This window comes from Manis javanica, chromosome 10 (genome assembly GCF_040802235.1).
Source record: "Manis javanica isolate MJ-LG chromosome 10, MJ_LKY, whole genome shotgun sequence".
Classification (NCBI taxonomy): domain Eukaryota; kingdom Metazoa; phylum Chordata; class Mammalia; order Pholidota; family Manidae; genus Manis; species Manis javanica.
Window position 1 is genome coordinate 57281795 of NC_133165.1, and position 26404 is coordinate 57308198.

At 40.1% G+C, this 26404-nt stretch overlaps 1 protein-coding gene across 7 annotated transcripts in view; it reads right to left on the reverse strand.

Moving 5' to 3' along the window:
• PDXDC1 (pyridoxal dependent decarboxylase domain containing 1) overlaps positions 1 to 26404 on the reverse strand; it is a 51747-nt gene that overhangs the window by 6310 nt on the left and 19033 nt on the right. For 6 of the 7 annotated variants that reach the window (XR_001853459.3, XM_017662689.3, XM_017662688.3 and 3 more), the window contains exons 4-18: positions 25356 to 25436; positions 23476 to 23622; positions 22136 to 22325; positions 20087 to 20155; positions 19207 to 19285; positions 16199 to 16283; positions 15248 to 15296; positions 14994 to 15095; positions 13951 to 14076; positions 11003 to 11053; positions 6141 to 6204; positions 4293 to 4381; positions 3173 to 3278; positions 1580 to 1751; positions 174 to 292 (exon numbers count right to left, since the gene is read on the reverse strand). Coding sequence is in view for 5 of the 7 variants with exons in the window: in XM_017662689.3 (XP_017518178.2) it covers positions 174 to 292; positions 1580 to 1751; positions 3173 to 3278; positions 4293 to 4381; positions 6141 to 6204; positions 11003 to 11053; positions 13951 to 14076; positions 14994 to 15095; positions 15248 to 15296; positions 16199 to 16283; positions 19207 to 19285; positions 20087 to 20155; positions 22136 to 22325; positions 23476 to 23622; positions 25356 to 25436 (1529 nt within the window). In the remaining 2 variants the exon portion in view is untranslated. The remainder of the gene's footprint in view (positions 1 to 173; positions 293 to 1579; positions 1752 to 3172; positions 3279 to 4292; positions 4382 to 6140; positions 6205 to 11002; positions 11054 to 13950; positions 14077 to 14993; positions 15096 to 15247; positions 15297 to 16198; positions 16284 to 19206; positions 19286 to 20086; positions 20156 to 22135; positions 22326 to 23475; positions 23623 to 25355; positions 25437 to 26404) is intronic. The other variant, XR_012122312.1, reaches the window with a different exon arrangement.

The following is a 26404-nucleotide window of genomic DNA, read 5'->3' on the forward strand; positions in this document are numbered from 1 at the left end:
GACGGTGGCTCTGATGAGGCCGTGGGCAGCCCAGAGACACTGCACAGGGGGCGGGGGTGACCTCCCCCGAGGAGAACCAGCCATTTCCTCCAAGGAGACAGAGCCCATTTCCTTAAGTCAATTGGAAGATGGCCTTCCAAAGTCCCCAGGAGACTTAGAAAAGCAGTAATTACCCATTTTAAATGTAAGCTCAGATTCCAGTTCATTTAACTTTTTCAGGAGTCCAGCATGGATTTTTTCCCCTTCTGGATCTAATTTCAAACTGCTCTTATCATCATTAGCATGTTCATACCTATAAACAATACAAAATAACAGTATTTCAGTCTAAAAGAGCAGGGCTGCACACTCCAGTTTGAAAAAGACAGATGCACCCCTATGTTTATCGCTGCACTATTTACAATAGCCAAGATATGGAAGCAACCTAAATGTCCATCAGTAGATGAATGGATAAAAAAGATGTGGTACATATACACAATGGAATATTACTCAGCTATAAGAAAAAAACAGATCCTACCATTTGCAACAACATGGATGGAGTTAGAGGGTATTATGCTCAGTGAAATAAGCCAGGCAGAGAAAGGCAAGTACCAAATGATTTCACTCATATGTGGAGTATAAGAACAAAAGAAAACTGAAGGAACAAAACAGCAGCAGAATCACAGAACCCAAGAATGGACTAATAGTTACCAAAGGGAAAGGGACTGGGGAGGATGGGTGGGAAGGGAGGGATAAGGGCCGGAAAAAAGAAAGGGGGCCTTACGATTAACATGTATAGTGGTGGGGAGGCACGGGGAGGGCTGTGCAACACAGAGAAGACAAATAGTGATTTTACAGCATCTTACTACGTTGATGGACAGTGACTGTGAAGGGGTATGTGGGGGGGACTTGGTGAAGGGGGGAACCTAGTAAACATAATGTTCTTTCTGTAATTGTAGATTAATGATGCCAAAATTAAAAAAAAAAAAAGAAAAGAGCAGGGCTGCAGCGGAGCATCAGCTGCTAGGGTTACCAGCTACATGGAGTGAGACAGACGGGTGGGCACAGGAGCAGCGACGGTGCCTCACCATCAAAAACTTTCAAGAATGTCACAAGGAAAACCCAAGTCTCTAGGTCCATAATATTTAGAGCAAAAGGTCTGGAAATATCAACACCTGTAATAGAAAAAGGAGGCTTCCCTCGTCCTGAAGAGACGGGGAGCCACCAAGTCCCCCCCACTCACAGGACAGAGGGGCTTGCTCCACTGGGGAGCTGGGCTCCTTTCGTTGTGGTCTGTGATTCTTTACACACTGCGGATAGTAACGATTAACCATCCGTCAGCCTCTCCCCTCATGTACCTTCTCCTAATAACCTCAAGCTGGCACAGAAAAAGAACAGCTCTCACTTCACTGAGCACCATGGCAGGCCACGATGTCTGCCGCCCTGTGGTTTGTAAATGCCCAGTTCATCTCACTGAATTTTCTTGAGACGTGTACACTGGGACTGCACGTTCACCTGAGATCTCTAAACTAGCTCACAATGACTCATCCATGGTGTCTGTACAGCAACAGGAGTTAACGTGTGGTGGCCACCGAAGCCATACCTGACAGCTCCTATGCCGGGCCAGTTAGGGTCTTCCACATGTAGGAGCCCTGCAGTTCCTGTCACCTCCTGCTTGAACTCCTCTCGCAACTGTAGTGTGCAAGTCAGGACTGGCAGCTTGCTCTGTATGCAGGCCACGAGCTGATCCACATCGTCTCCCCGAGTTCCTAAAACTGAGAATGTTCACAGAATGTTGGAGAAATGCTTCAGGAATGGCTACAGATGAGACAGCAGTCTCCAACCTCTACCATCAGAAAGGTCCCCGGCTCTAGAGACACCCAATTAGCTGGCACGAGAAATTAAAAAAAAGAAGCCACTAGATCCAGCTATGCAAGAACAAGTGTTAAAAATTAATACAGCTGGCTGTTCCAGGTGTAGGCAGTTTTTCTTAAACAGAGGACATAATTAGCCCCTCTGATTTAATACACGAGATCCAGTGTAGAATCGGCTTCTCACAGAAACACTCTGCTTAAGTCAGGTTACAAACATACCACGGGTTACAAAGAGGCAAGCACACGCTTGTCTCTCTACATTAACTTCATGAAGAGAAATGGACTTTAGTGGGTCTGTGGTGGGAGGCTACGCGTTCCTTCTGAAGGTCAGCCCGAGGGAGCGCAGGGCCCCACCACCCTTCCCTGTGACCTCTCGAAGCCTCCACACAGGCTGCCTCGGGTCGGTCCTCGGATGGCTTCTCTGGTTTCAGAGACCAAGCCTCTGGGGTGGGAGGGGCTTGGGCTGAGGAGCGGAGACGCCTGCAGATCCGAGGCCGCCAGCTTTCTTCCCGATGGCTTTTCTTTGCAGGACAAGTGTGTGCATTTCTCTACTTTGATGTCTTTGAGGAAATATCTTTCCAAAAATATTGAAAACATCTCATGAAAAACCAAACATTTTCTGAAAATGTTTAAGGCATCTCAGAAAAAAGCACAATCATATTTTGAATTCTTTTTCAGCTTATTGTTAACTCCTAGTATATAATATGCCAAGCACTATCTAAGGCATTTCGTATGTGTATCTCATTTTAATCTTCAAACTGCTACCATGCGGTAGTGGTGAACAGGTCTAGAAATCAAGTTACTCAAGGTCCCACAGGTTATGAAGTGGCCAGGGGGATATGTACCCAGGATTTTGTTGTAAAAATCCACATACTTTCAGTGTACTGTTTTCTCCAGCATCTAAAACCGTGAATTTCAACCTTTGTTGGCCTATCTGAATCACCAGGAGAGCTTTGAAAAACATAGATGCCCAGGCTCCATTCCAAGTAAACCAGAATCTGTAGGTGGTGCCCAGCCTCTGGGAGTCCTCAAGCTTTGCAGGGACTCTAGTGTGCAGCCTGTACTGAGAACCACTGAAGAGTAATCAGAGGTCACAAGACATCAAAACACAGGAATTCAAGTGACTTCAGGGGTTCCTATTTCTTTGGAGTTATCCTGTAAGGCTAATTCACCTAGATTTAGCCCAAAAGAAAAAGCCTCTCCAAGAAGAGAGGACAGACTATGACAAGGGAAAGCTGATCGGTCTCAAACCCGCAGTCTGGACTTCAGCAGCCTGTCCCCGCTGTTCCCCAGGAGTACAGGCACCGGCCGAGCTCACTCACCAGCCGCTGTCAGCAAAGGGCTGAACCGCATGCACACACCCTCCACCTCCAGGTCCACGACAGTGAGGCCGCTGGTGGGCACCAGCTGTTTCAGCTCTTCTCCCAGCTGCAGGGACAAGGGTGGAGTGAACATGCTCCGCAGGAGGGAATCGACGTCTTCAGACCTTCCCCCACCCACTCAGCCCAACCCAGGAGGCTCGTGGAGGGCTAGTTTCCTTTAATTTTTAAAAAATTCTCTTTGAATCGTTATGGTAACTTAAAAACAGTGAATTTTACATTTTTTATTACTAAAAAATACAAGTTCATTGTTGAAAAATCTAGGAAATACTGTAAACCAAAAGAATAATATAACAATTACCCACAATACATCTGAGAAACCCCCACTGTTAGCTGACATATGGTACCCACCCTGGGCCTTTATGTGTGTGTATATATTTTCTGTTGTCATAAAGCATGACATTCTACATGCTGTGCAATAACTGCATTTTCTCATATAATTTATGATGACCATTTCCCTTCTGTTGTAAACATCCAGCTACATGGATGTTTTGAATGTTTTGAATGTTTATGCTATTTTGAATGTCACTTCTTGGATGTACCGTAACTTACTCAACAAACCCCTGAGGCTGGGTATGTCCCACGTCTTGCTAGGATTGATACTACTTTGGTGAACATCATTACATTGCTTAGAACATTCTTTAAACTAAAATTTTGGAGGTATAATTTCAGTGTCAAAAGGCAGCTGAAGTGTAATGCCTTTGATGCGTATCGCCAGACCGCCAGAGGTGTTCAGGGGTCTCTGGTTTACATACCTGCTGACATTGCCACGGGCGCTCATCAGAGTTCCCGCGTGGCTGTGTGGTTCCTATTCTGCAGGCTGTTTCACAGTCCAAACAGCAGCAAGGAAATGCTCACATGAGGACATGGAGGGAATGATGCTGAGAGGACTTGCCGAAGTCACACAGTGCAGGAGGCAGTGGTCTGATTAAGAAGCCCACAGTGGAACCTAGCACCTTCCCATGAGGCTCCCAGACTCCTGTGGGTCTGATTTCCCAGACATGACCACGTGTCATCCCAACCATCTGGGAGGTAGGAAAGAGTTCACAACCACCATTCTTACCCAGCGATTCAGTGCACCACATGAGTGTCTCTCTCGGCCAACTGTGGAGGGAGCCATGCTGGGGACAGAGGCAGCTTTAAGCCCTGGATCTGACACCAAAACACAGAAAGGAGATTCACTCCCCCCCCAGAAACACAGCAAAAATATGCAGCCTCCCAACCCCATTTCACTTAGTGCCTAATGTTAATCCAAGAGAAAAGTCTCAAATGGTACAGAAATCAAATGTGTATCTCACAATGAATGGCTAACAAAATGTGGTCTACCCATACAAGGGAGTACTAAGAAGGAGTATTAAGAAGGAAGAAAAGTCTGTCACATGCTCAACACAGATGAACCTTGAGGATATGATGCTCAGTGAAATAAGCCAGTCACAGAAGGACAAATACTGCATGACTCCACTATGTGAAGAACTTGGAGCAAATTCACAGCAACAGAGAACAAAGAGTGGTTGCCAGGGGCTGGGAGGGGAGGAAATGGGGAGTTCCTGTGTAACAGACACAGAATTTCAGATCCGCACAATGAAAAAGTTCTGGGAAGCTGCTGTACAACAATGTGAATACATTGAACACTACTGAAATGTACAGTTAAAATGGTTAAGATGGTAATTTTTATTTTTTGCCACAATTAAAAAAATGTGGATCTTATAGAGGGTTTAGTGTTTCCACATTTTCCTCACGAAAAATTTAACACTTGAATATTTTCATATGAATAAAATTCTTAATTTCATTTAAAAAGTTTACTTTTCAAGGATTTTTGAGTTACCAACTATCCTACCAAGCACTGTGCAAAGTAAACCAGAGAACCCAACAGCATCCAGACTGGGGCTTCACATAGAATTACCCTCCTGGGTGCCTACGTGGGCCAGGCACCAGTCCAGGAATGCGGGAATAAGGCAGACAAGGTTTTTGTCACCTTGGTGTTTACATTCTATGGAAGAAAAACCATAGAGAAAGAAACGAAATCACTCTGTTCTGTTGTTAGTGCCTGAAAGATGGCGAGGATGCTGATGTAACGTGATGGAGTCACTTTAGACAGGACGGACACAGAAGCGCTCTCGGAGGTGGTGGACCCCATGGAGAATGGAAACCTGAATGGTGAGAAGGAGCCAGCCAGAAGCACGAGGGGAAATGAGTCTGGAGCAAAGGGAACAGTAAGTGCAAAGATATTGCTCTAGGAAAGTGGAGTGTTCTAGAAACTCAGAGTGGACCACTTTGACACAAGCACAGTGAGCAAAGAGGGAAAGTGGCCTGAGAGGAAGTTGGAGAGGAAGGCAAGGGCTAGAACCCACAGCCCTACAAGGCCTGGTGCAGAGCCCGGCCCTTCTTCAGCTGAAACAGTAAGATATCAAAGGGCTCTGGGCAGGAAGTGACACAATGTGACTTCTATTTTTCACCCTCACTCTAACTGCCATGTGGAGAGTGGTCTGGAATGGGAAGTGAGATCACAGGTTTGAGGCGCTGTGGCTGTCTAGGTTAAAAATAACAGTGCCTTGGACTAGCCAGGAGGCCTTGGGATGTTCTTTAAAGAAGAGGTTCCCGGATCCAACCTATGCAGTCAAAATATCTAGGTAGTAGTGGCCCCCAAACCGTATTTTCAGGTGACTCTTTCTCATTCATTCCAGCACTAGTACAGGGACTACCATTTGGAAACCACTGGCTTAGTCATAGTAAAATGCTAAGGCCTTTAGGTCTGGAGTTCTTGTGAAAATTACTGATTTTTTTTTTCTGAAATGATGATTAAGGATTTTAGCATTCAAAATATTTTGTAGTATCAATTTAGTTTGAAATGGTTTAAAATTCAAAGTCCTTAGACAGGGATAGAAAAAGAACTCATTTTAACATCACCTACCTGAGCCTGGTAATTCCTGGAAAAATCTGAATACCACTACTGGAGAACTGAGTTCATCTTCCACCTGAAAAATGGAATCTGCTATTACCAAGTAATAGTAAATCCCAGATATCTATAAAATGAAGCAGAGAATTTGCAAATAGGCTAGAGGTGTTGCGTTTTCTTAATGGCACACAAAAAAGTTCAAAGGTTAATTTCAGTTGCTAGAGAAACAAAAATCAAGTGCTTAGTACAATTCTTAGAAATCCTTATAAGCCAGTTCCAAGAATAAATTGCTGAATTATAGTATTCAACTGGTATAGTACTGGTACATTAAAATGAAAGGAGGAAAACTTAATAACAGGTCTAACATTCAAGATCAAAAAAAGGAAAAAGTGGAACTAGAACCAGTGTTGAGAGCCAAAGATTTCCAAGAATCCAGAAACTAACGCAAGCAGGAAGACTGGAACCATTTATACTCACAGAAAAAAAGCAAGCAAGCAGTTTCCTCACACTGTAAACTTTCAGACCAGGAGGCAAGTCCTACTGGCAATGCAGATAACCATGTAGTCTAGAAGTGAATATTTATTTTGTAAATCACTGAAGCAGTACTTATATTCAGGACGGGCATCGGACAACTTCATGACGGATTTTGTAATAGATGAAAACACTCCCTGCACCAAGCCAAGCCAGCACGAAGTCCACGCATTCCACAGAACAAACGCTGGGGGCCACCTGCTTCGCTGTGGGTCAGGACACAAAGGGAGTGGCACTGCCCTAGGCAGATGGAAGTACTGGGGAGGGGAGAGTCACTGGGCGGGGGGAAGATCTCTAAGAACTCAACAGTCCCAGTACTACAAAATTCTAGTCATAAGACCTGCTTTTCAAGGCTCTGCACGTGATGTTTCACTCATGGAAATGCTAACTTGGAAAGACAGGAAGTAGGTAGCCCCAAATCTTCTCTACTAACTCTTCAAAGGACCACGGGGATATGATTCAGATTAAGCAAGTTGTACATTCAAATCTGCCAATTACTTATTGAGCTGATTCCTGTGCTTTCACATCTCTTATCTAACTTCACATAAACAAATCTATTAGTACTTTTGAAGTTAGAGGGACTTAAAATTCAAATAGAATGGAGTAAGCCCAATAAAGTAGGAACAAAGTGACAAACTTCTATACCCATTCCCCCATCCTGTTAGGATAAGGCAGAATGATCTGACTGCCAGACTTTTATGTATGGTCTAATATATAATAGTCTTTTGTTTCTTGTTTCCTTGAGCTTGGTGGTCTCAAATGTCAGTGTGCCTAAGAAATACTGCACAGGGTTATGTGCAAAGGTTCTAGCAAATACTGAAATTATCAATTCTAAATACCTGAAATGCTGGGTAAAATATAACTGATAAATAAAAAAAGTTTAAACTACTGCTAAGCTCACAAAAATGGTGAATCCAGACAGATGAGAAAACAGAATATGGTAAGCTGAACTGCAGGGTCTGTGGAAGGAAGCACACATGGGGCCTGGAACTTGGCTTCAGGTCCAGGGTCTTGGGTCTTAAGGCCCATGTGAAGGACAGTGGTGAGTGTGCATTAAGCCAGGACCCTTGAAGAGTATCCCTACCAGAAAGATGGGGAGAAAAACCACCCATCAATCAACAAGAAAGCTTAACTCTGTGTGAGGCTCTGTATAGGGAGAAAAATCCTACTGTCAGGTGTGCACTGCACCTGACTTCAGTGTCCTGTGTAGGGCAGGCTTCCTAGAGTTGTGAAATGAACTTAAGGAAATGGACCCAGGTCAGTCAGACAAGAAAAGAAACACCCAGGTCATAACCAAAGGCACAGCACACAAAGGGAGCAAGAGTCCGTGGACACAGCAGAGGGGACGGTCTGTGTCCTTGAGACCTGACAACTACAAGCACTGGAAACCGGCTCTCATAACCACACTTACACAGAGAAACGAAGGACCAGAAACCATGAAAGAGGATTAAAGAAGACAGAATGACTTGAAAAAGAAGAGAGGAACTGAAGAGAACATCCGGAAATGGAAAAGTAGTCACCCAAAGTAAAGGCACTGTGAATGGGTTAAACAGCAGGTAGATGTGGCTCAGGAGCAAATCACGGGTCAAAGAGCTGGAGAAATGCCAAGGAAGGCAGCAAAGAATGATGGAAAGGACCAGAGATACTGACAGAAGATGGCACAGCATTCAATATGTAGTTAACAGAAATTCCAGAAGGTAAGATGAAAGAGAGAGGTCATATTTGAAAATGAATTTTACAAGATTAAAAAAAATAATAAAGGCATCTTCAGGTTAAATAAGCAAAGTCCCAAGCAGGATTTAAAAAAAAAATCTTCACTTTATCATTATATATATATATAAAATATATTATGGTGAAGGTAGAACACTAAGGACAAAGAAAATCTTAAAAGCCAACAGAGATGTAAACTGGCTCCACAGGAGCATTTGGAGATTTCCAGGTCTAAGGTGACAGTATTAGCTTTTCTCCTTACATGTTGACTTTAGGATGTAACCCCAATGCTGGATGGGAGTACAGTAAAATAACAGCCAGTAGTACAACTGCTGAGAAGGCCTGAACTAGTACACTGATAAGACAAGGTCACAAAGGCCACCCTCAGAGCCTGGAAAAGGCCTTGGTGATGCTGGTGGGGAGTGGGGGACGTGGGTCTGCATCTGGGGAGGTGAGAGGCTCCTGAGGGCTCTCCAGATGGGAACTTGGAGAAGGGAATGACTGTGCTGTAGAGACAGTTGGTCTGTGAGGGCCTGGGGTCAAGTCTCAGCTTTGCCGCATATCAGTTATGGGACTCTGGACACATAACTCATCTGAGCAACAGAAAGGGGACTACTAACACTCTTCAGTGACTTGTGAGGAGTCAAGGACTCAGTATCCATGGAAGTGCTAAACAAATACTGTGGTGAGAGCAAAGTGACTCCGACCATTACTTTTATGATGACTTACCACCTTAACTTTGCTTTTCTAAATATGATCTGATACACCCTTCGGAACAAGCCAGAAGCCACTGGACCAGTAATGTCCCCTGTAAACTAACCTGAAAGAGAATGGTCTGCTGGTTAAGAACCAGGGTTTGGAGTGTGAATCCCAGCTTTATCACTTCCTGGCTGCGCGGCCTGGCAACTCACTTAACCTATCTGTGCCTCAGTTTACTCTGCAGTAAAAATGGAAAAGCTACTGCAGCCAACTCATTGATTAGGTTTAATTTATTTACACTTGAATACCTACTCTATATCAAGGACTATAGCTGGCACAGGACATAAAACCATACAAAAACACAGACAAAGTCCCTGCCTTTCTGAAGCTTCTACAGGAAAAAACAGACAATGAACAAACATGAGATGACTTCAGGCAGTAGTAAATGCAGTGAAGAAGGGAAAACCCTGGGCATTAAGTGTGTATGGTGGTGGGGGTTGTTTTACACAGGATGTTCAGGGAAGGCCTGAGGAGGTGATATGTGAACAGAAATGTGAAGGATGAGAAACCAGGCATGAAAAGAATTGAGGGGAACAGTGTTTCCAGGTAGAGGGGACAAGTACAAAAGAGGCTACTGTGAGGATTAAATAATGTATGTAAGGTACCAGCACTGTGCCAGGTACACGGGCAGCATTTACAAAAACAGTGACTGCCAGGCCACAATGCCTCAGGGCGCCTGCCATGTACTGTATCCTTTGCTGAGAAAAGCAGCCACTGGAAAGAGGGATGGAGCAGGGCTTATGTGGACCATATGTGGCCTTACAAAGATGCTCCAAACCAAATGGCGATTAACTAGTCGTCAGATCTTCCCTGCTTGGAGGAGAAAGAGGGAGGAGAGGCAACATGAGGGGGCATGAGGACTCTCAGCGAGGGAGGGACAGAAAGCACACAGGGCCAGCACTGCCCCGATTCCAACCAGCTGCTCATTCTTGTCCTGTTTTTGCGGTTCTCCGTGTATAATCAAAGGAGTCCGACATGCCATCCCTGACTGCTGAGCTTGCAGGCTTAGGCGGCTGAGAGAATGACTCAATGTCCCAGGGCCCGCCATGGGAGGGCTGAAATTGGAGCCCAAGTCTCCCAACTTACATTCATCCCTCTGCTTCTTCAGTAGACCTCTCTCCTCTTCCTAGCTAGGACTCGGTCAGCTCCGTCAATGACTAGGCACCGTGCCCCCACTCAGAAGGCCACATGGAGGCAGCCCCCTTTTCAGCTGCTTAACCGACAATGTGCTAACAGGGACAAACTGCACTAACTTGATCCCCAAATAAGCTCAAATAGAAGTTTTAAACATAACTGTACCCTGCACAATTGTCTGAGGCAAAACATGAAAACATTCAAACCCAAAGTGATAGAACATCCTCATTCTATAGTAATTATGCCTCAAGCAGCAATCTGGTAGATTCCATTGTCTTTTAGGAAGATACCAGGGGAAGACAGGAATAAGGCCACTTGTTTTCCTCCTCATTCTCCTTTGTGCAAATGAAAATTCTGGGGTCAGAAGGCTTCAGAAAGAGTAGCCCAAGGCATCCTGAGAGACAAAATGATTTTTCATTTCAGGAAGATGAGTGTTCTAAAATCATTGGGCAGGTGAAGTCGATGGTGTTTATTAGATCTTTGTGTAACTGTAAGGAAGTTTTAATGGAATAAAACCATAAATGATTATACAAAAAGCACTGTATGGGTTCAGTGTATGATGTAAATTTCTAGTCTTTATGCTTCCTAAGAAATTAGGTCATCAGTACATGCATGATTCTCTTCCAAAGAATGTGGTTTTACTGGAGCTGCCACAATTCCACTGAAATGCACCAAATCTGGAGAAAATCTAAGTTGATGTTAAAAGTTATTTACTTCAAAACAGCTCAAATTATATACTATACCAAGATTTTGATGTGGTTCACTTTCTTCAAACTTTCTTGCAATCGTTGACTCTGCAAATGATGAAAAAAGGCTATGTAATTTCATTAGACTGACACAATACATTAAGAAGTGGTTTTCCTAAGGGTTTTTGAAGGTCTGCAAACAAGGTTCTCAAGCAGATAAAGCCATATGCAACATGTGATCTTTGAGTTAGGCTGCCAATTTTTGCATCTCAACATCTGCAAATATTCTTCAGTCTTTCAGTTAAGAGTTATACTTAGTGGTTCCAGAAAAGCTCTTTCTAATGAGACATACGTAAATTTGTCATATGAGCAATATAAGTCATTCATTCAAAAACTATTGAACACAAGGCTACAAAACCAGAGATAAGTGGGACTACATCAAACTAGAAAACTTCTGCACAGTGAAGGAAATCATCAACAAGATGAAAAGGCAACCTACTGAATGGGAGAAAATGTTTGCAAATAATTTATCTGATATGGGGTTAATATGCAAAGTATATAAAGAACTCATACAACTCAACAACAAAAATGAAAAAACCTTCACAATCTGATTAAAAAATGGGCAGAGGATCTGAATAGACATTTTTCCAAAGAAGAGCCAGAGCTGGCAAAAAGTATATGAAAAGATGCTCAACATCTGTAATCATCAGGGAAATACAAATCAAAACCAGTGAGATATCATCTCACACATGTTAGAATGGCTGTTATCAAAAACACAAGAATAACAAGGGTTGGCGAGGATGTGGAGAAAAGGGACACTGTTGGTAGGAATGTCAATTGGTACAGCCACCATGGAAGGAAATATGGAGGTTCCTCAAAAAATTAAACATAGAACTACCATACAACCCAGCAATTTCACTTCTCGGTATTTATTTGAAGGAAACAAAAACATTAATTTGAAAATATATATGCTCTTTCCCGCCCATGCCCACAGCAGCATTATTTTCAATGGCCAAGACATGGAGACAACAGTGTCCACTGATGGATGGGATGAATGGATAAAGCAGCTGCGGCGTATTTTTACAATGGAATACTATTTAGCAAAAAAAAAAAAAAAAAAAAAAAAAAAAATCCTGCCATTTGTGGTAACACAGATGGACCTTGGGAGGATTATGCTAAATGAAATAAGTCAGAGAAAGACAAATACCATATGATCTCCTTATTGTATGTTACAAAGAACAGATAGGTGGGTGCCAGAGACAGGGGGTGGGCAAAATGAGGGGAGAGGTCCAGAAGGCAAAAATTTCTGGTTATAAAGTAAGTCCGTCCTGGGTTTGTAATGTACAGTATAGTGACTATAGTTAATAATACTGTAATGCATTTAAAAGTTGCTAAAAGTCCTCATAAAAAAGTTTTGTTTGAACTATGCATGGTGACAGACATTAATTAGGACTTTATTATTGTAAACATTTAATAATATAAACAAATACCAAATCCTGTTTTATACCTGAAACTAATATAATGTTAAATGTCAATTACACCTCAAACAAAACTAAACCAAACCATTACTAAGTGCAAAGTGTGCAAGGCACGGTACCCAACGTTGTTACAGGGGACCTGACAGTCTAGTGAAGTTGAGGGGGGCACATGGGCCAGTATAGGTACAGTGCCTCCCACTGCCTGGCACTGAGTAAATACTCAGTGACTGTTCCCTCTGAAGATGACACAGATGATGAGGAAGAGGAGGAAGCTGATCTTTGCTCTCAGGGCACCTATGATCTGTACACAGATAACCATATCTGTTAAACTTCCATGCCATTTAACATGTGCATTTAGCAGTGGTGAGTCACCAGGAGGACATCATTTAGGTCCTTGGGAGGGTCTGAGTGCAGCTGCAGTGGCTATTTGCAGGAGGTGCCAGAGCTGCAGCACCCTTGGGGTTTGGGAGTTCATGTTATCATTATTTTCCTGCACTCCAGAAGCCAAAGGGAATTGGAAAAACTCTCTGTTGAGTGGACAAACCTTCCCCAAATTGGCGAAGTTACTGTGGCAATAAAGTTACACAGCTTCTCCTTCCAAAGAACCAAACCACAAGAGGTGAGCCAAAAGCCCAGCGAGAAAACTTTGAAAAATGTGGTACTTTTGTGAATGAACATAATGAACACAAACCTTAAAATTATTTAATGTAAAAATCAAACTGCTTCATTTAGAATGCTTCTATTACATTAGAAACTCACGTTAGAATGAACTCTCCTGACATGATGAACCAAAGGACTACAGATACAGTAATAAGAAAGTACTAATTTTTTTAAATATAAAAAGGACACTTGAGGAAGCGCTAATTCCCAAGAATATATTTAAAACAAAGATTTCTTTTTAAATTTATTTGCCTAGCTTCCTATATGATTAGGCACTGCTGTAAGAGCCTTACATGTATGGACCCATTAAGTCCTTGTAATAATTTTGTTATGTCATCATCACTTTTACATGTATGAAACCAGAGGTGTAGGGAGGCGCTATCATGCCTTTTATATTCAAGCAAGACTGAGCTCTCAAATTGCATTAACAGGACATTTTTCGCTTGCTAAACTGCAGCACACCCCACCAGAAAACCCCAAAAAGTGAAGCAGAACTGTCCCAGAGCCTTGCAGTTTGGGAGACCAAGCCAGCTGGTGTTAAAAATCTACATGCTATCTATAATTCACCACCAACCTCAAGAGTCAGGCCGTCCAGTGGGACACTTGCCCCCTCTTCTGCATCCTTCTCCTTCCTACGCTGACACTGGCATTCATTTTAATCTGATTTCATCTGGACACAAATGCTGGGACCACCCCAGAAGTTTCTCCCAGAACTTTGAACAAGAAGTGTACACATACAGGGCAATTAGTTTGCCTGCTTATAAGACAACAAGGTACTGGGTAGAGGTAAATCAACGAAGTATTTTTCTGTCTCTGCTTTTGCCATGGAGTACATGTGACTCATTCAAACCTCAGATTTCTACTTACCAGCTGACAGGCATGCTTAATTCTCTCCACAATCCCATCAAGTCCCAAATATTGTAAAGATAACCAAAGTGGCAGGGCACGGAGTTTGTCTGCTGGCTTATTTGATGTAAGACCGGCAACTAAAGTCTAAAAAAGCCAGTATGGGTTTGTTAATCAAAGCCAAAGAAATAAAAAAGCAGAATTAACTTTTTACCATTTACGACACACTTAGTACATGTCAGATGCTATGCCAGGCACTCGGCTTGTATTACTCATCTGATCATCCAACAAGCCCATGAAGTAAGTATTCCAGGCAACTTGGCTCAGAGACCTTAACTCGTCCAAGAGTTCTTGGCTAAGATGTGGCAAAGCCAGGATGAGAATCCAGATGGGTCACATCCCAGAGCCGGAGCTCTTAGCCACTCAAGACGCAGCCACTTACGAGGCTGCTCTGAGCATCCTTGAATACCTGGCCATTAGCAACTTAGCAAGACATGAACTGTTCTAGCAAGAATCACTTAAAGTTTATTTTGCATGTGCCTATCACTGATTCACTATCAAAAACCACTGCTATGCTTTAAAAAAAAGTCACAACCTTCTAGACAATGCAGATAAAGCTTGAACTACTCCAACAGTAATACTACTTCTAGGAAGCTAGGCTAAGGAAATAATTTGGAACATAGAAAGATGCTCATTATTTGATGCTCATTATTTCATTAACAAAAACTTGAAAACACCATGAAAGTTCACAAATGGAGACTGATTAGTGTATTTAAGCGACAAAATATTATGCAGTCAAAATATCAGAACAAGTTCCTCGCTTGCTAAACTGCAGCACAATCACGTTTTTCACAATCGGAACATCCCAAACAGTGAAGCAGACCCAGAGCCTTGCAGTATGGGGAAAATAATAGAAAAAATATATAGTACAAGTTCATTTATATTAAAAACATTTTTTTTAAGTCATAGAAGTGGCAAAGGAAATCTGTCACTTTTTCCTTTGTTTTCTGTTCTTTGGACCCAGACCTAATAATGACTAGCCACTCCCCTCTACCTCAGCTTACCAAGGCAGGGTCGTCATGTTTATACAGGGTGACTGCAGGGACAGCAGGCAGACCCAGCCATGGGCCCGGAGTCAGCGTCATGCTGTCACACTTGGTTGCGGCCTACCAGAGAGAGAACGACTTTTTGTTAGACTATCAGAAGACACCAAACCCAGCACCCTCCTCCATTCAAAAAAACTGTGAAAAGCCATCAGGGAGTAAGTGATACTAAATTCCTTGTTATAAACACAGTATTGAGTAAATCAACAACATACCAGCACTGATGAGGAGACATAACCTAGAGCCAATGTTGCCAGATTCACACTAGAAGAAAAAACACCAATCTAAGAACTAATCATTTACTGCTGCTTATTCACTAAGTATGTGCTTAAAAAAAAAAAAAAAGGCTGTGCTGTTCCAAGCTGACATTTAAATGTCTTTTAGCTGTTATTAGCTTTTGTAACAGTAACAGAAAATGTGGTACATGCAAATTTCAGGAGAACTTTGAAATGCATTTTAATCAAAACGTGTTTCAGGGGAGGCCTCCTACTTCATCAGTGTACTATCGCATTTTATGTCTTGCACAGCTATTTGTGTTCCAGTCATCGTTCATTCCCAAAGGGATCAAATGAAAAGAACCTCCCCATATGAGGGGCCGGGCCTGGGCTACTCTGGCCACCCTGCACCCTCTACCCTCTTCTCGGCACTCCCACAGCCTTCTGGGGACCCAGCGTCTGCTCTCGCAGACCACAGCTTTGGGCAGAGGAGACACTACCTATTTGTGTCAGAGGTGGGCAAATAGCCCAAACTGGCAGAGCATTACTTTTCCCTGGCCATAGTGACTGGTCCAGTATGAGGCTTTGCCAGGACTTCTGACCCACTGGACACAAACCTGGAAACAAGGCTGGAGTTGCTGCAGCTACTTTGCACTGTAACAGTAAAGTCTCTATGGATGAGCCAAAAGGGAGGAAATAAGGCCAAGTGACGGGGTAAGAGGCGGGAGGAAGACTCTGAGTCCTCCTGTGTGGTGCTGTACCTAAAGCCAATCCTAAGACTGGTCTTTTCATTTATGGGAGCCAATAAAACCTCCTTTTGCTTCTGTCAGTTTGGGTTCTTTTGTTATCTGTGACCCCAAGAGCCTGTGGTGACAAACGCCTGACACGTGAGAGCCTGGATCTCTGCTCTCCACAGAACTGCAGGCAGAGCCGACCTCAGGCCCCACTCACCCCTCCACGTGCAGCCACACGCCATACTGCTCACACAGTTCTTTCAAACGCCCAATCTTATCCGTGTGCCCTACGGCTGCAGTTCCTAGGATAAAACACAAAAAAGGATACTGAAAGGGACAAATATTTTCTAAGTCTTTACATGACTTTTCCAAGTTATATTCACAAGCATTTGTAACTGTTATAGACTACATGAACTGCAATTAATATGAAGTCTGTTTTATCTTATACAGACAAGCTACAGTACTTTCATCCTGGTAGCACTTGCCCAAGATAGCTATTTCCGCTTTATTACGTTTTGTCACTTTCTGGGTTATTTTTATTTAGATGTGTCCTCTATAAGAAATACACATATAAATTTGGGGTTTTATTAACCCAATTTGAGGGTTTGTTTTCATACAGAATAGGCATTCTGAAGCCAGTTTAAACACATTAAACACTGGAAGCCATCCCTTGGGGATCTGTTTACACTGGTCTTGCTGGACAGATCCCTCTTCACAGAGCAAGAGGAAAACATGGAGCCATCTCCCAATGTCCTAAACGTCCAGTTAGCAGAATCTCCCCTAGTAAGGCTTTAAATCCCCACCAACCGCCTCAACAAAGACAACTAATGCAAGTGGGTCCTTTGTGAGGTTTTTCAGGGAAAACGTTTCCCCATACACAATTCTGTCTCAAATAAAAAAAAAAAAACGTAATGGACACATCTGGTTTAGCTGAAACAAGATCAAAGGCGAATGCAGGGTTGGGTCACTTGGCCCTTCCGTTCCATCAAAGCATAAGGCACAGCGCTGCATTCCAGTGACTTGACCACACTGGACTCTCCTTCCTGCCTTTGGGCAGTCTGATGGCTCACCTCTGGGATGCGCACTCTGACAAGAACAATGCAGTCACCATCAGGCTGGCAAGTCATCAGTCACATGTAAATTGAGCCTCGCCCATCTATCAAGTGACTAAATATGAGTGTATTTACATTTCTTTTTAAACATACAATATGCCAAGTTATACCACAAGTGGTTTTCCTGCTAGCAATAAGACAGGTATGTTTTTTTCCCTGTTTATTCTTAATTTTAAAATAATCAGCTTTATTGGTTGAAGTTTATCTTACACAGAATAAAATGCTGCTTCGCCCTAGATAATCCTGACCTGTTTTCTATCACTCTAGTTCTATCTTTTTAATGGAATCATACACTATGCAACTTGTTTTGTTGTCTGGCTTTTTGTACTTATCAGTTTTGAAATTATTCAATCAGATCTCCCCATGTTGACATGTTGTTATGTATGTATATGCTATGACATGTGTATATGTTTATCAGTTATTCCCATTAACCGCTTAGCATACCATGATATATACCACAATTTATCCTTTTACCAGATGAAGGACATCTGGATTGTTTCCTGTTGCATACAATTCTTTGCATGAACACGTTTTCATTTCTCTTTGATAAATACCTAGAAGTGGGACTAATGGATCATATGGTAATTTTATGTTTAACCTTTTGAGGAACTTACAGCTTATACTTCATATATTTTCTTTGGTGAAAATATCTAAAATCTCTTGTCATTTAAAATATTGTATTGTTTGCCTTAATACTGAATTATAAAACTCCTTCATACATATATATACACATGTATATATACACATATATATACATACACATATAAAGATTTAAAATATATATAAAGTTTATATTTATTATATATATTTTAGATACAGCTTGTCAGAAAAATGTTTTGCAAACATTTTCTCCTAGTCTGTAATGTGCCTTTCCATTTTCTTAACAGTCTTTTGAACAACAAAAGCTTTTAATTTTTGATAAAGTCCCATTTATGGTTCATGCCTTTTGTGTCCTAAGAAATCTCTGCCTAACCTAATGTCACAAAGATCTTCTATATTTTCTTCTGGAGGTTTTGTTTTGGCTTTTATGTTTAGTCTATGAACAATTTATAATTAATTATTGTATGCAGAGTTAAAGTTCAATTTTCTTCCACATGGATATCCAACTGTTCCAAGACCACTGGTGGGAAACTATCCTTTCGCTCTTGAAATTACTTGGGTATCTTTGTAAAAAATCAAGTGACTATATACATAGGAGTCTTTCTGAACTTTCCATTCTCTTCAGTTAATCTCATACTTTGCTTGATTATTTGTAGGTTTATAGTTAAAGTCTGAAAGTCAGATAGAATAAGCTTTCCAATTTTGTTTTTCAAAATTGTTTCAGCTATTCTTAGATCCTCTGTATTTCCACATAAATTTTAGAATCAGCTTATCTAGGCGAATATTTTGATAGGGATTGAGTTGAATCTATAGGTTAATTTGGGGAGATCTGATTGAATAATGTTGAGTCTTCCAACCCATGTACACTGCACATCACTCCATTTATCTGGATCTTCTTGAACTTCTCTCAGCAACATTTTGTAGTTTTCAGTGTACAGATCTTGCATCTTGCCTATATTTAGTTAAATTTATCCATAAAGTTTTCATCTTTCGATGCTTTTAATGAATGGCATTTTAAATTCAATTTCAGTTGTTCATTGCTAGTATAATCCTGTAAATTTGATAGATTCTTATTTTTTCCAATGGCCTTTCTTTGGTTTCCTTAGGACTTTGCACCTATACAGTAACACCATCTGCAAATAAAGTCAGTTTGTTTTTCCTTTTCTTGCCGCATTGCACTGTCTAGAACTTCTAAGTGCAATGCTGAATACAATAAGCAGAGCAGAAAGTGGGAGCTGACCTATCTTCAAGGTGGACTCTTAGTGTGACACTTACAAATTCAATTTAGAACGGAAACACTTACAGCCTAAGGAAAAACTTCAGCACAAACAAAACAACTCCCAAAACAAATAATTAAAGGGAATCTAAGGAGCCAACTTTAGTGTAATTTTCATCAAAATGCTGATAGACTATCTTAAACATGTGGCACATTAACATTTCTTAAGCCATTTTTAGGCTAAGTACCTTGTCTCTCTCTTATATGTCCAAAATGGAAGATTCGGGTGATACCTACCAGCATTTGCAACAAGCAACAGAGGCAGTTTTCCTTGTTCTATATCATCTTTAATCAGTTTCTCCAGGAAGGCAACATCCTGGGATTAAAAAAACAAACCGCAAAAAATAAGGTGCCAGCATAAAAGCTATCCAATGAAAAACTGTAACTTCCAAAAGAAGCAGATGACTCTCAAAATAAATCACTCAAGTCAGTTCTTATTCTTGATAATTCTTCCATTTCCTCTAGCCATAGATGTGAAAATCAAATAGTTTTCTTTGAGGACTAACTAGAAAAATCAGTAAATAAGATTAAAGTTAAAACTTTATATATAGGACCAACATTTCTCTAGTTTCAAATACTCATGCTTAAAGAAAATGTTCTCTCAACTCCTCCAAAACAGCCAGAACCGTATCTGTAATATTACTCATTGATATATTTGAACCAGAAAACCCAACTACCTTGAAACAAAGAAACCCAGAACCCTAAACATCTCTTTTGCTTCTGGCTTCAGCACAGAAAGGCTCAACACTTGCATGTTTAAACATAAATGCAGAATCCAATTTTCATTACAATGAAGAACCTCATTTTCAAAATCTGCCCATTAATAAATCCAGGCAACGATAACCATTTCAAATGATGCACTTTAGAAGGAATTTCTGGTGCTTAACTGGATGCCATGTTTCTACTGACAGCAGGCTATATAGTGATTACAAGGTTCTTTAAGGGTCAACCTTTGTGGGCATTCAAACCTGGAAGCATGTATTATACAATGGAAAGATCTAAGCAATAAATGAATACACTAATAATTATCTGGAGGCCAGCAAACAGAACTTCAATTGAAGGAAGACATAATTTCAAAACACAATTCTATATTATTTTTCAAACCAAAAGAACTCACCATCTGATGCTGGGATCCAAACATAGTGTTACAGGGCACACGACACAAGCAGGGGAAAGGCAAGCCGAGCTGCAAGAAGAAACACAATTTTACAAGACAGATATTAGTCACCACTTACTTATGCCCCCCAAAGATTGTTGCTCTAAGAAAAGTCACAGTTATTCTTCCTAAATAATCTCTCATTAGAAACTCTTAATATTACATATTGATGTTAAAGTACATCTCTTAGTCAAGCCAAAAAAAAGGATGAATTCCCAGGAGCTGAGATGTCTTACAAGGGGATACAGACAATGTAAAATTTCTAATGAGTTAACAAAGGAGCAACTATCAACTCATTTTCTAAATAAGTAACTATCTTTGCTATATTCTAGAATATACCAAAAACAAAAACACTTCTAAACTGAAAAACAAGTGAGCCCTGAGCATTTTGGGGGATGATTTAGGATCCTTCCTCCAAGCATGAGTGGTAAAGAACACCAGCGAATGGCATTCAAAGAACAGTATCTTATTTATGGGTCTACCCACTCCTAAAAAGCAGTAAATATGGACTAGCAGACTTACATTTTGTAAGAGAAATGAAATGAAGTCAGTGTTACAGATGGAGATAGTAATTGTATTTTATATTCCTCATTTTTAGCTTCCAAATCCTTGAGTTCATACTTTTAGGGATTTTTTTAAATGGTTACAGCATACTGTTCTGTATAACCAAGATTTGGTAGTATTTAAAGACAAAAAATTTAATAAGCACTTTATATACACTATTTCCCCTTAAGGGATTTTTCTTATAAATTATGAAAATGAAACTCAGGTAAAACCATTAAAAAAGAAAGAAATTAAGAGTGAAAGTGAACCAATGTAATAATGTGCATAAACTACATTTAAAATAGAAAGGGAAAAAAGTAAAAATGCCCCCCATAAGCCACTGATCCACCACTGTTCACAGGTTAGTATGTAACCTTCCAAATGTTTTCTAGGGATAAACATATTTTTCTAGATATTAAAAGTATACCTATATATGTAATAAGCATGTACACATTTAAAAAAATCTGAACATGACCATCTTATATATACTGTTGTCACCTGCCTTTCTCAGTTAACAGAATACCCTTACTTATCTTTTGAAAACTGGATTACTGTCCCAAGACAGCCTGGGGTCCCTAAAAGCCTGGCCTTCAGTAGGTATTTAATAAGGAATTGGTTTCATGTTTCCACAGAGATGTTATAAAACTCCCTATTCTGTACACCCTCAAGAAGAGGACATAATTTCTTACCACCAGTGATCACAACTCAGAATCAACCTACATCCCCGAGTTTTCCCCCATACGGACCTAAGTTTCTCCTCAGGATCCTTCCACCTTACAAAAGACAAACCCTCCAATTCTATGGGTTTTGCTTAAAACATTCTTGGCCAAGAGGCTTAACAATTTCTTGCTCAAGGTAGCCCCCTAACTGGGCTACATGCACCATGAACTTAAAAAAATGGTAATGCTCTTTGATCTAGTAATTGTAGATGCACTGAAAATCTGTCTGAGGAATATAACCCTGAGCACAGAAAAAGCTTTATGCACAAAGACACCCATAGCAGTGCTCTACAGAGAGCATTCACCTGGAAATGGTCATATGGAGCACAGAATACACACACTCTAGCTGTCCTAAAGGGAAATAATTAAAATACCACATATTTATTTGAAGGACTATTATAAAGACATTAACAATGAGCTTTACTTTGAAGAACTGTTAAAATGTGATATGCACCTGTTACAGTAGTAAGAGACAAGAGCCAAATATTACCATGTAAAAACACATGCTCTTTGATTAAAGTCTGGAAAGAAACAAAGTGAAACGTTGACTGTGGTTAGAAAAAAATTTATCTAAATTCATGAATATATATTTACATATTTTCTTATAATAAGAAACAAGCATGTAAGGAAACCACCTTTCTTTTCACAAAAAGAACAGCAGCTAAAGAAAAGAGTTTACCCACTTCAAAAAGTTCCAGGACAGAACAAAACAACATTTCTTTAAAATATCTACCTAAAACCACATTACCTGGTTACAAAGGTACTGGCCCAGGCCAGGCCTAGCAGCGGCACTGAGATATATAATGGGTTTCTTGTTACACAACACGTTGAAGCCATCCACTACAAAGTCTTCATAACGAGAATGAATGGCAAGCCTACAGATCTTGGCAAGTCCTTCTCTTTCTTCTTCATGGAAATAAGCACAGCCATTTTCATATCTGTTAAGATACCCACATATCAATATGTTATCTTGGTTAACTCTGATTTTATATCCCAATCTTACAATCACACAAGTACTCCTTTCTTAACTTAGAAACCATCACCTAGGTGAGTGAAAGGAGACAGGAGTCACCCTCATCTTACACAGCTGACAGCTCCGTATCGCTAGAGGTTAGAAAGCACAGGGGCAATGAGCCTTCATCCAAAACCAAATCTTTGAAGAGCAGACTATGAAAACTAGCAGAGAACAGGAGTCCTTCAGATCTAAAGAGGCTAAAGATCATGGTTTTGGCTGATTCTACAAGAAGGCTAGCACTGGATAAGGCAGGCATGGTTTTTAGCAGAGTTTCAGCCCTAAGACATGCAAAGTAAATAAAATTATCAAAAACACTAGTCAGACTAAATTTTGCTTTCGCTATTATCTGCTTTGGGCCTTTTATTCTTTTTAAGGAAAGGAGAGAGAATTTCAATCACAGGTGTTGGATTTTTATTAGAATAGAAGAAATTTTCTCCTTGGTGACAGGCAAACTTATACTCTCGCCAGGCCAAGCTCTTTCCCAACATCTGAAAGTGATTCTCCCAAGCTCAATGTTCCAATGTCAGGCAAACAGTCCTTTTCCATAAGAGCAAATAGCATAAACACAAAAGTACTATTAGTCCTGTCTTCTACTGAATCCTTAACCTGCTATAATTCCTTAATAATGCCAACTTTACCAAGGATAAAGCAAACTTCAATTTCAAAACACATACTCATTTTCCTTATGACAGCACGAACTAATACTTTGATTAAAAATATTTGAATGATTCCACTGCTCTACTTTCTATCAACATGTGCCTGTTAGGAACCCTAAAAGTAAGAAATTGCAGACATTATCCAATACATCTGTGCTTATGTTCTCAGCTCTTTACATATATTAGTTCATTAGCTCATTTAATCCTTACAACAATGCCATGAAATACATATTAATGCTATCCCCATATAACAAATGAGGAAATTCAGGCATGGAGAGAATAAGCAACTCTTTCAAGAGGAAGGGGTAGAAGCAGATTTGAACACAGGTAGCAGAACTCCAGAGAACAGATCCTTCACAGTCTATACCCAACTCATAAATATCTTTATTGGAAACTTGAAACTCATAATTTCTTTACCTGAAAATTCTGCATAGCCATAAAGTAGTGTCTGAAAGTATCCTAGTTGTAAGTTTCCTCAGTTTCTCTTTGTCCAGAGTTGAAATATAAGCTCCCAGACTATGTCCCAACAAAGCTATATGACCTTGTTCTCCAATATTCTGGATTCTGTTAATCAAAATTCATTGGATTTAAAAACGTATTAGTCAAAGTATAAATAAAGAAATAAAACTCAGAGACACATTATTCCACAGAAATTTCTGTTGGACTTGAAAATCCAGTTAATGGCCTAGATGGCAGAAACTCAGATAAATTTGAAATTCAGTGCATATAAGATATTGACAGTCTAGAACAGAAAAGTATTGTTAAAATTCAAGTCCTAGGAGAGAAATATCCTTTTCATCAAATACCTTCTAAATACATAAACTGTTTCTGAATAATTTCCTAAATTAAAAAAAATTAAATATCATCTGTAAGAACTATGGAAGGTAGAGAGCTCAGATAAAACGTGCAGAAGTCAATTTTTTAAAGAATCATTAGGTGAAGATCAATACCCTGCATTAAACAGCTATTTGTAACAGTAGAGCAAAACAGTAGGAGCTAGACATTGTTTTACATGTAATTATAATGGATGGACTAATTTTCCTTATAAAGAATAACTATAAGTCAACTAGAAAAAGACAAAAAAAATCAAACAGGACACTGAGCAAAGGAGATGATAGTTCATGGAAATATAAATGGGTCATACAGAAAACACATACAGAAAGGCACATGACCTGGTTCATAAAATGTAAATTAAAACATACAGAAAGACACATAACCTGGTTCATAAAATTTACGTTAAAATTATGCTGAAATATCACTTTTTACCTATCAGACTGGCAACCATCCTTATGCCTGCCAACAGGCAAATGTGCAGGGAAAGAGGTACTCTCATACACTACTGGTGGGACTATAAACTGGCACAATTCCACAGAGGGAAATTTGGCAATCTTATTAAAATTATAGGTGCACAAACTATCTGGCCCAGCAATCCCATTTTTAGGAATTTAGTCTCCAGAAACACTTGCTTTTATGAAAACCTGACAGATGTACAAAGTTATTGGTTGCAGCAATATCTATAATAGTAAAACACAAATAGGATAGTTAAATAAAATGTGGTCTATCCATTCAAAGTAAAACTAAACAGTTCTTAAAGAAAACTCCTTGTGCATTGATATGCAACGAACTCCAAGACATAAAAGAAAAAGGCACAGACAATGTGCACAGTATTTAGGTGCTGGAGGGAAGAGTATGGGCTTTGCTTGTATACACATTCACATAAAATACTGCTGAGACTACATAAGAAACTGGCAGTACCATAGATCTCTGCGGAGAACCAGTTAGGGAGGCAGAGGGAAGACGGAATATTGCCTTTGTATATCCTCTTTTACCTTTTGAAATTTTAACTTCTTGTTCAATGCATTACTTGTTCCAAAAAACTAAATTTAAAATAAAGACAAAATGAAACTAAATAAGTAGTTACGTAGAGGAAAAAATAAAAATAAAATAGGTGCTTTGCAGACAATGTGGACTGCCATCAATCAGTTCAGCTGCTGCAATTCTTAGAGAGCAGATGCAGAAACACAGAGGCAGGAAAGCACAGTTATTTTCTAGTCCCATTGTCAGCCCCTCTCTAAGAAACAACACCATAAAAACTACATTTAGTTTTAGTAAATGCCTTCCTTTTACAAAATACATTATCTAAAATATATAAAAGAAAAAAACGAGCATTGTTTTAGTATCATATGTAACGCTGAATGAAACATAGCTTATTATTTCAGCAACTTTTAAGAATGCAATGACTATCAAAATCAAGAACACATTCTTTCAAAGAGAAGCTGCCAACCGTTCTCCATTACCGGGCACTCGGGGGCTCCTCATCTTCATCTCCATGCATCAGATTCTGAACTAATTGGAGGATGCTCACCATATCCTGTCCACTGCAGAATAAAAAAGAGTTGGTGGGCAGGTAGGACTAGCACACATGCCCCACCACTCTATTTCTCTCATCCAAACTAGTTTTGGTAAGTTTTTTCCTAATTGAGTAACTACAAGAGAAAAGAATGTGTTTGAGATACAGAATACATCTTTAAAAATAAACCTCAGTATTTACTGAATTCTGAATACAGCTTTGTGATTAAATCTTCTACTAAAGATGAGATTAATTTTAAAAAATTTTATCAGTACTGTTTTGGCAATATTTTCTATCTATTCATTTGAATCCTGAAGAATATTTAATAAGTGTATTATAAGAACCCAAAGAGTCCTTTTTAGATGCTGGAAGGTCACAGAAGCAGCAAAAAATTAATGCCACTGGTACATCTAGCTTCCTTCCATGTAGGAGTGTTGTCTATTTGTTCTAACAGACTAAAACATATAACACAGGCATCATTTATTACCACCTCTTTCCCACCTGGGAAACTAAAGAGATCCAGCAGAACATAAACAGATTTACGTGTATCCAAGATATGTTACTAAATGCTCATTACAGAAGACGTGAAAACCTAAGAAAAGAATGTGAATGGCTAAAGTAGAAAGCAATGGCAAGGCAACTTGTAACACACATAATGGAAAAATATCATCACTCCACTGATGAGAATATGACTTATAAAAAATTCTCTTTTTTGAAAAAGAAGCACTGTCAAAACAATGTCCCAGTACTCATCCTTCCCAAGGTATTGACCTTCATGCGAGAGGGGCTCTGGTCCTTGGACACCGTGTGAAGGTTAGGCACACTTGAGTACTAGCCAGGTGACCGTGAGCAAGCTATGGAAACAGGCTAAGCTCCTATATCACAGAATCGTGAGGCTGCAACCAGACCGTGCATTCAAAGCATTTAATGCTGTGCCCAGCATGGTGTTCTCTCTGATGTGGGCTCACATTCCCTTCAGTAGGCCTTCTACAATTC